The sequence below is a fragment of the Alnus glutinosa genome, chromosome 13 (genome assembly GCF_958979055.1).
Source record: "Alnus glutinosa chromosome 13, dhAlnGlut1.1, whole genome shotgun sequence".
NCBI lineage: Eukaryota > Viridiplantae > Streptophyta > Magnoliopsida > Fagales > Betulaceae > Alnus > Alnus glutinosa.
Window position 1 is genome coordinate 13843119 of NC_084898.1, and position 10277 is coordinate 13853395.

Sequence of the window (10277 nt, forward strand, 5' to 3'; positions counted from 1 at the left end):
ACCCGAGATTCAAAATAATCAATTCCTAAAAAATCTATCTTAATGGGATATTTCATGCCGCCTTGATTAAATCAAAGAATTATGAATTCCATCTTGGAGTAGTGTTCCCACAATGCTACATATGATCTCCCAACAGACCGAGATTTTGAATATGAAATATCTTATTTTAAATATATCAAAGTGATCTCCATTTCACATTTGAATTCACATTTCTCTCAGGATTGAGAGTGAATATTATAAGTAATCGTGAGTTCAAATTAATCTTATTGACAATAGTTATGAAAGAATAACAACTTGTGTGGTTCGTTCAGTACATTGTCGCCGCACAAACATATCCATGAAAAGTCTCCACTTCACACGATCAAAATAGATCATCATGATTGATATGTTGTAATCTTATCAAATAGAATGTCCAATTCTTATGGGGCAAGGTCTTAGTGAAGGGGTCCACTAGATTCTTAATCGAGACGATCTTTGCCACAACTGCATCTCCTCGAGAGACAATCTCTCTAATGAAATGATACTTGTACTCAATATATTTCCCGCTCTTATGATTTTTCGGTTCTTTGGATTGTGCAACCACTCAACTATTTCATAAAACAATGTAATATGAGATTGCTCCATCTTCATTACACCAAGATCCATCAAGAACTTTCCGAGCCAAATAGATTTTGTTAGTATTTTATATTGGCAACATTCTGGTTGACAAAAAGACTTTATGTAATGGTTGCTTTTTAATAGGATTTTCGGTTCTTTTTAGAGTCTTCATCTTATATGGACAGTGTCTTATTTCATGCCATGTATTGGTCACAAGTTTCTAGAAGATGTCCATGAAGATTCCATGCAATTTTCAAGTCAGAATAGCCGGTTCCTGTGCAATCGTCCGGACGGGCCTTTGAAGGTGTCCGGACGCCCCGCAGTGTCTAGAAGTTTCAGCGTTGCAGCTGTCCGGACGACCGAGTTATACCGTTCGGATGCTAGGTCAAGCTACTTCGAGTTCGACACGGATTTGGATTTCAGACGACACTATTTGAGAAGGTTCTGCCAGACGTCCAGACGACGTGGCAACACGTCCGGACGCTACCCAGTGTTCCAGAATATTCTGGGTCTCCTTTACGGATGTGGAAATGAGTGACAACATTGACCGTCTGGACAATCGGTCAAGCCGTTCGGACGCGGTCCTGTTTTGGGAAGATTTGCGCTATTCTGGAAAGGCGGTCGCTGAAGACCGTCCGGACGCCACCCAGAGGACTCCAATTTTGAGTTGAATTAGGTTTTCTGAAGCCTATAAATAAAGGCCTCTAAGCTTGTAATTTGTAAGAATTCAGTATATAATTCTATAGTGCTTAGAGAGACGGTTTATGGAGAATTGAAGATCTGCTAGCTCTCTAGCTGTTGCCAGTGTGTGCTCTTTGTTTCGTGTGAAGTTTATCTTAGAGCTTGGTACACTCTGTTTAAGATTTATTTCTTGAGTGTGATCTTTTTGACTTCTATTTTTTTAATGTCTCAATCTCTTCATTTCATTCTTGCCTTTGATGGCACGAATTATGAGTATTGGAAAGCTCGTGTGTGTTTCTTTTTAAAATCTATTGTTGTTTGGCAAATTGGAGAACCTTGTTGGATTAAACCAGAGGCTACAACTGCCGAACTATCTATTGCTCAAAATAGTGCACGACTTTCCAATGATAAAGCCCACCATGCTCTATGTCAAGCGCTTTTCCCATCTGAGTTCGCAACAATTTCAAATTGTGAATCCGCTAAAGAAGCATGGCAAATCTTAGAAACAACATACAAGGGAACCAAACTTGTTAAATCTGCCAAGCTCTAGATGTTGATTTCTAGATTTGAAAAAATTAAGATGTTAGAGAATGAGACATTCAGTGAGTTTTACACCAGGATCAACGGCTTGAGTTTTACACCAGGAAGGGCAACACCGTCCGGACGCTAGGTCAAGCTTCTCCAATTTCTACTCGGAGTTGGATTTCATGTTCAAACATGGATTAGGAAACAGAAACGTCCGGACGGCCCACCGTCTGAAAGGAAAGAGAGTAGCGTCCAGACGGCCTATAGAATTGTGTTGTTTCTGAAAGGCGATCGCAGAAGACCGTTCGGACGAGGCTAACTTCCGTCCAGACGGTCCGCAGTCAGAGTCTGATTTTGAGCAGATTTAAGGTTTCTTTAAGCCTATAAATAGATGACTCTAGGCTTGTAAATTGTAGGTATTCAGTATCGAATTCCATAGTGCTTTGAGAGGGTGTTTAGGGAGAATCGAAGATCCGCTAGCTCTCAAGCCATTGCCGGTGTATGCTCATTGTTCGTATAAAGTTTATCTTTGGGGTCGGCCCTAAGGTAAAGGAATCTATCAAAAACCCTTTCAAATAGAAGATCTAGTTGGGAAGCCTTCACGATGGGCTTCATGTCAGAGTTAAAGGTATGACTACTGCATAAGGGTATGTGAGTACGAGTGTCTTGTAATTAGCTTTGTTTTTGGATAGTGGATTTCCTGGGTTTGGCTGCCCCGAAGTGGTTTTTCTCTTCACAAAGTTTTCACTTCGTAACAAATATCTTGTCTTATTTAAATTCTGCATTTAAGATATTTTGTTGTACACAAACACACACACTTGGTTAATTTATAAGTCAATATTTAATTTTCAGAAACTATCAAGGTATGCTCCACCAATGCACAAAACTCCCATATGTCACCAATGTGGAGTTAATAGTCATGTCAGACCCAGGGGTCCTCAGCCTCAGAAAGACCCACCTAGAAAGTCTGGACCTCACGTAAGATATCCTGCTCCAAGGTATTAGCGACAACAGTAGAGGTTTGTTCCTCTAAAACAGGCTTGGTTGCCAAAGAAGAACAAATCTCAACATCATGAGGAAAAGCTGCAGACGCCTAAAAAGAATCCATCCTATGAAGAATTGCCCATTGTTGGCAGCTTTATGCGGAGCTTGATCAGATATATGGAACTGTAGCCGAAGGATAGAGGACAGGATAGGCACATTCACTTCCCAAGGGGGAGCGGGCCCACCTAGTAAGTGAGGTCACACATGACTAGGATTGTGGTTCCTAAATCCTAGTGCATGTTAGGTACACTTGCATTACATATTTTATATTGTCATATCCTGTGCATGCTTTGCATATTTATTATGGAACCATTTTGTCTATCCCTATATAGTTTCTCTTGTTGTCTTGAGAAATATCTGCAACTATTTCATAGGGATGACAGACAAAGCACGTCAGACGATTACTTTTCTGTCTTGGTATAGGTAAACCTCTCTCCCTGAGGTCAGGTTTGCCCTTACCCTACTTGCTTGGACTGATTGGCTTTTCTTTTCCTTTTATGCATGTTGATTTGTTTAAAAAAAAAAAACACACAAAGGGGTAAGGTGCAATATTTTTCTTCTTAGTCTTTCAGCTATCTCATGGATCTTTATCTGCTATCTCAGTTATTTGTGCTTTGATAGAATATGCTTACATATTATTGAGATTCTAAGTCTGATTTGTGCTAAGTTTTCCTGTTGCATCTGTATTAGATAGTTGCTTTCCTCATGCGATGAAAATGTGCACTATCCAAGGTTCCTCTAAGGTACATTTTTTATATCTGATTTTTTGCTTCTAAAAATTCTTCTAAGAGAGATGTTTTTTTGCTAAGACGGTCAAATTGACCAACTCGCTAGTTGAACCTAGCCCCAGAATTTCTGGCTTCCTCTCTAAAATTGCAACACCAAAAAGAAACAAACAGTTATACTTCTGAGCTCATTGTTATATGAGTAAATTCACTGCCTATGTGCTGACTCAACTTTATATCTTATCCTTCATGGTGCAAGTAAAAAGAAAAATAGTGATGTTTCTTAGGGGGAGAGTATCAGATGAGGGTGTCTAGGCCCTAGTAAGATAAGATTTGACTTTTAACTGATTTAACTATGAATTTCTCTCTTATTTCAAAAATTCAATTGCTTTAAATCATATTAGTGAAGATCATACTTTATTGAGAAAGTCCTCACATTCACACGCATTGCATGAGTTAAGTTGACTATTGAAAAATTTCTATCTCCAAGGAAATTTATACTTATTGATTACTTGACTTTTCTTTATATGTTTGCGTATTTTTCACAAGCTATTTAACTATTTTCTCAGGTTTAGATACATGTGTGTGCTGAATTCTTGTTGAAGCCCTAACCTTGTTATCTTCCTTTGTTTGTTTCTTTGGAAATGTTTGGTTATGGTTTTTCTCTGAATACTTTGTTTACCCTTTGTCCCTTTGAGACAAAAATGGGGAGTATTTTTTATTCTTGGACCGGGAATATATTTCCAAACCGGTCAAGTGTTTTTTGTTGCAGAATGGCCAAATGAGGAGTTTGTTAGTATTTTACATTGGCAACATTCTAGTTGACAAAAACTCTCTATGTAACGGTTGCTTTTTAACAGGGTTTTCGATTCTTTTTAGAGTCTTCATATTATATGGACAGTGTCTCATTTCATTCCATGTGTTGGTCACAAGTTTCTGCAAGATGTCCATGAAGATTTTCATGCAATTTTCAAGTCAAAATAATCAGTTCCTGAAGGCATCTGGACGCCCCACAGTGTCTAGGAGCCTCAACGTTGCAGCTGTCCGGACGATCGAGCTACATCGTCCGGATGCTAGGTCAAGCTACTCCGAGTTCGACACGGAGTTGGATTTCAGACGACACTATTTGGGAAGGTTCTGCCAGACGTCTGGACGACATGGTAACACGTCCGGACGCTACCTAGTGTTCCAAAATATTCCGGGCCTCCTTTACGGATGAAGAAAGGAGTGACAGCATTGACTGTCCGAACGATCGGTCAAGCCGTCCGGACGTGGTCCTATTTTGGGAAGAATTGTGCTATTCTGGAAAGGCGGTCGCTAAAGACCATTCGGACGCAACTAAGTGACAGTTCGGACGCCGCCCAAGGGACTTTGATTTTGAGTTGAATTCGGTTTTCTGAAACCTATAAATAAAGGCCTCTAGGCTTGTAATTTGTAAGAATTCAGTGTAGAATTCCATAGTACTTAGAGAGGATATTTAGGGAGAATTGAAGATCCGCTAGCTCTCTAGCCGTTGTCGGTGTGTGGTCTTTGTTTTGTATGAAGTTTATCTTAGGGGCTGGCCCTATGATAAATGATTCCATTAAAGACCCCTTCAAGTAGAAGACTTGGTTGGGAAGCATTCACGATGGATTTCATGTCAGAGTTAAAAGTATGACTACTGCATCAGGGGTATGTGAGTACGAGTGTCTTGTAACTAGCTTTGTCTTCGGTATAGTGGATATCCTGGGTTTGGCTGCCCCAGAGTGGTTTTTATCTTCACAGAATTTTTACTTCGTCAACAAATATCTTGTCTCTTTTATTTTTTCGCATTTAACATATTTTGTTGCACACGAACACATACTTGGTAATTTAGAAGTCATTATTTATTTTCAAATTCCTTTGTTGCATCCGGTGGTGTCCATCCAGATTCAATAATGTGCCAAACATCTAAAGATTTTAAAAAGAACCTCATCCTTGCTTTCCAATAGCAATAATTCGTGTCATCAAAGGCAGGAACGAAATTAAGATTTAGAGACATGTTAAAAAAATAGGAGTCTAGGATAGCACTCAGGAAATTAATCTAAACACGAGTGACTCCGGTCTGATACCAATTGAAAAATAAAGTCTTATTTGTGTGTACGTGTGATCAACCAATAAACCAAAATGTAAAATGCGGAAAGTAAAGAATACAGATATTTTGTTGACGAAATAGAAATTCTTTATACCAAAGAGAAAAACCACTACGGGGCAGCCAAACCCATGCCATCTACTATTCAAAATAAGAAGATAGTTATAAAGCAGTCGTACTCACATACCCCTGATGCAGTAGTCATACCTTTAACTATGATACGTACCTATATGTGAACGCCTCTCAACCAGACTTCATGTCTGAAGAGTTCTTCAATGGATTCCTTTAACTTAGAGCTCCTCTCTAAATTAAACTTCAATAGGTTAATCAAATCACACAATAAAAACTCTAAGAGAGCTAGCACATCTAACAGTTTCTACCTAAACAGCATCTCTTAGCACACAGAAATTCAATATTGAATTCTTACAAAACAACAGCCTAGGAGCCCCTTTACATAGGCTCGAGAAAACCTAATTTGACAACAAATACGATTTTCCTAGGCGGCGTCCAGACAATAAGCAACAATTCTTCATAAGTTGCTGAAGGGCATCCGGATGGCTTGCCCTAGCGTCCAGACGAATGTGTAGAACACCTCCATTGTTCACAGCTACTACATTTGCGTCCTGACACTTGGGCGAACATGTGCTCTCTGTAGGTCACGCCCATCGATGGCTGTGTGAACACCAAGTCCCTGTGGTTTGCGTCTAATACGTTGTTTGGACAGGATGAAACACTAGTTAGCGTCCGGACGCTTCCTCTGGACCGTCTGAACGGTCACAAGGAAAAACCGACTTTGACATTTGTGAAGTTGCCAAAATCTTCCTTGTCTTAGAATCTTTCATTTCTTAGGCAGTATATTGCATATCTTGCCTTGTATAATTTTTTCTATGCTATAATAAATATTCTGCAATAATATCTGAAATAGACTATGAATTACAGTGTCCTTGAAAAGTCAGTGTCTAGAATAGAAAGTACTTTTTCTATGCTATAATAAATATTCTGCAATAATATTTCGATAAAAAGTTATATTTTTTGGCACACTTTGATAGTTTGAATGGTCACATTAGTGCACTTAGAAATGCATGAGCTATTATAAAATCGGCTTTTAGTTAGGTGGATTTTTTTTAATATTTTTACCCTAAAATTAATTAATAAAAAGATGGATGTGACGGTTAGGATGAAATCGATCAACTGTAGATAACCAAATGTTTTGAATTACAAAAAATGATGTTTCTCTGCCCAATTTAGAGCATTCCCAATGGGTTAGCTATTTGCAACTTTAGGCTAGAATAGCTAAGCAAAAGCTCAAAAACATCCTCCATCCAATTATGTATTCTAAATGCAAAATAGATTTTTCTTACATCCATGAACAGTGCAACTGTTCATGAATGTATCTTTATTTTATTGTTTCTTTCAGCTTTCTTCTTCTTTCTCTCGTGTGTCTTCGGGTCTCTCTCTCTCTCTCTCTCTCTCTCTCTCAACCTGCGGCCAAATGTGCGGCGAGTGAGCATTCCCAAGAACCCAGAGGCAATCCCTAGAGAATGACAACCTCGCTGTCAATGGAGTCCCTGATCCTCCAACTCCACGAGATCTCGGCCGTGAAGTTCGGTAACTTCAAGCTCAAGTCCGGCATCTCCTCCCCCATCTACATTGACCTCCGCCTCATTGTCTCCTACCCCTCCCTCCTCTTCAAATCTTAATCTCCTCCCTCCTCACCTCCACCTGCTACGATGTCGTTTGTGGCGTCCCCACACTGCGCTCCCTATCGCTACCTGCGTCTCCATTTCCCACTATACCCCCATGCTCATGCGCCGCAAGGAGGTCAAGGATTATGGAACTTCTAGATCCATCGAGGGCACTTTCGTTAAGGATCGGACCTGCCTTATTATCGAGGACCTCGTCACCAGTGGCACGTCCGTGCTTGAGACTGTTGAGCCGCTTCACTCCGCGGGGTTGAGGGTCGAAGACGCCATTGTCTTGATCGATAGGGATAGTTGATGGGATTGTATAGTGAGAAGGTGGTTTGGTTGAGGTTTCTGAGTTGGGGCTTTTTCGGTTTGGGTTAATTTCTTGAGTTTTGGTTAATTCTTGAGCAAATTTTTGGTGATTTTTGGTTACTTTTAATTTTGGGAGTATCTTGATTTTTGTTTGTTCATGAAATTTTGGTAGATGGCCAAATGGGTTTTGCAGATCTTGGAAGATCTTGAGTTGATCTTGTTTTTCTACTGTTTAATTATATAGAAGTGTTGTATGCTGATGATTTTGTTGCAGTTATTTCGGTTTGATTAAACTAGAGAATTTTTGTAAAGTTTTATTTGTTAGTAAAATAAATTCATTCATCGATTTGGTGTTCCAGTTTGTTTTGGTGCAATCTCTTCATGTTGTTGGCAGATGAAAGGTTTTATTTCGTATCTTTGGTGAAGATGTGTTTTTAATTAAAATAAATAAAAATTAAAAAATGATTATTTTAATAAAATAGAGAAGAAGTTTAGATAAGTTGATGAATGTGAGGGTATTGAAAAGTGATTAGCTAAACTAGCATAAGTGGGTTTTGATTAGCTATTTTGTCTAAGCATTTACATAAGCCATTAGAAATACCCGTATAAGGCCGGCTATTGGAGGTTAAAGTAAATGTGATCCGAAATAATAATAGTGCTCTTTAAATAAAAAATTAAAAATAATTAAAAAAAAAAAAAAAAGAAGAAGAAGAAAGGGTCATGGGTGTCCTCCAGACCTACGATCTTGCCGTGGGTCCCCCCAGACTCGACCTGACCAAATCTTTAGGCCCTACTACTTTGGCTCATTCTCATGCTCATTTCTCAACCACTACGTATTATTTTAATATTAATCGTTTTAAAAGAGAAATGTTATTTTGTGTATATCCATAATCCATACCCATGCATTTCATCCCGCAAAGCAATCAGCAGGAAAAAAACAAGCTTCAAATACAAACAACAAGAAGAGATGCTCCAATACCAGCCGTCCATGATGCCAAGTTTGACTTGGAACAAAGACAATCGGAGGGTGATAAAAGTAGTATACACGTAGTCCATAGATCCAGGAGAGCAAAGTTTGCTTCTAGACGATGCTTCGCCCTTGCAACGCCGAAGGTGGGTGCGAAGCCCAAGTCTTTCTTCTTTAGGACATTCCGGCTGCGGCTCTATATATATTTCCTTCCACTCTCAAACCTTCCACACATTCAAAAAAAAAACCTTCTTTCTCTTCTCCTGCCTTGATCAACAACCTACACATAACGTATTCATGGCCACCCCATTCCAACAAGTTTCCTCCGCTCTCGAGCTTATCAAGCTTCACTTGCTCGGTGACCTCTCTCCCCTCGGGACCCCTGCTTCTGCTTCTGCTTCCCACTCTCACTCTCAATCCCTCTCAGACTCTCTCTGTTCCCGAACTTCAAGTTCCGCCTCTTCCACGGCCATCCCAGATCCTTTCAGCACCTCCGACAACCTCTTCGACTTCGACTTCACCTTCCCCACCGATTTCTTCCAATTCCAAGTGAACCCAGAAATCATCGACCTCACTACGTCCAAATCCCTCTCCCAAAGCTTCTTTGAATCTGAAGCCAAATCTAATCCTTCAGTGGATCTCACTTCGACCTCCCAATCCAACAGCAACTCCTTCGAATTCGAGTCGGGGTCTCCAACAATTCGGAAACCCGCGCTGAAGATCTCGCTCCCGAGCAAAAGCAAAACAGAGTGGATACAATTCGGGAACCAGAATGCCCAACCTCAACCTTCGCTGTCCGTTCCGGAAAACCCAAGTGTGGAAGTGAAAAGGCACTACAGAGGGGTCCGACGAAGGCCGTGGGGCAAGTACGCGGCGGAGATCCGAGATCCCAACCGTCGCGGCTCTCGCGTGTGGCTGGGGACCTTCGACACAGCTATAGAAGCCGCCAAGGCCTACGACGGAGCCGCGTTCAAGCTACGCGGCTCGAAAGCCATCCTCAACTTCCCACTCGAAGCCGGGAAGTCGGAAACGGGCGCCACGTCCAGCGAGAGGAAACGGCGTCGTGAGGAGGATGAAGCAGCAAAGGAAATGGTGGTGGTGGTGAAGAAGGAGAGGTCGAGGGAGTACTCCAAGCAGGACACGGGTAGTTGTACGAGGGATATGCCGTTGACGCCGTCGAGTTGGACGTCGGTGTGGGACGGTGATGTTAAAGGCGTTTTCAACGTTCCTCCGTTGTCCCCGTTATCCCCTCACCCGGCGTTAGGTTTTCCGCAGCTCATGGTTGTATGATTTCGGGTTTTCGTTTTGTTTTTAGGGATGGATGTATGTGATGACTAATTTTTTCATTCATAACTTCCGGTTTTTTTCTACTTAATCGATTCTCTTTCTGCGTTGTTATTATCATATTTGTTCTCATAACAAATGGAAATGCTAAAGAGGAGACTCTCATTTCCCTTTGTCACCCCCTTTTCCTTAAAAAAGATTAGTTTTTATTAAAAAGTTGACATCAGAGACAACTTTTTAATAAAAAATAATTTTTTATTATAAAAGGGTGATAAGGGGAATAGAGGGAGGATGTGTAGAAGCTCTCCATAAAAAGAGGCAAACTTTTGAGAAGACAGTCATGTACG

The 10277-nt window shown here is 40.5% G+C and overlaps 1 protein-coding gene across 1 annotated transcript; it reads left to right on the forward strand.

Moving 5' to 3' along the window:
- Positions 1-8880: 8880 nt before the first annotated feature.
- On the forward strand, positions 8881-10021 carry LOC133854207 (ethylene-responsive transcription factor 5-like). Its single transcript, XM_062290293.1, has one exon. The coding sequence runs from the start codon at positions 8944-8946 to the stop codon at positions 9934-9936; it is 993 nt and encodes a 330-aa protein (XP_062146277.1). The 5' UTR covers positions 8881-8943; the 3' UTR covers positions 9937-10021.
- The last annotated feature ends 256 nt before the right edge of the window (positions 10022-10277 follow it).

Excerpts from the sequence above, each read along its gene's own strand:
- LOC133854207 (XM_062290293.1), top strand. The coding sequence starts at position 8,944 with ATGGCCACCCCATTCCAACAAGTTTCCTCCGCTCTCGAGCTTATCAAG.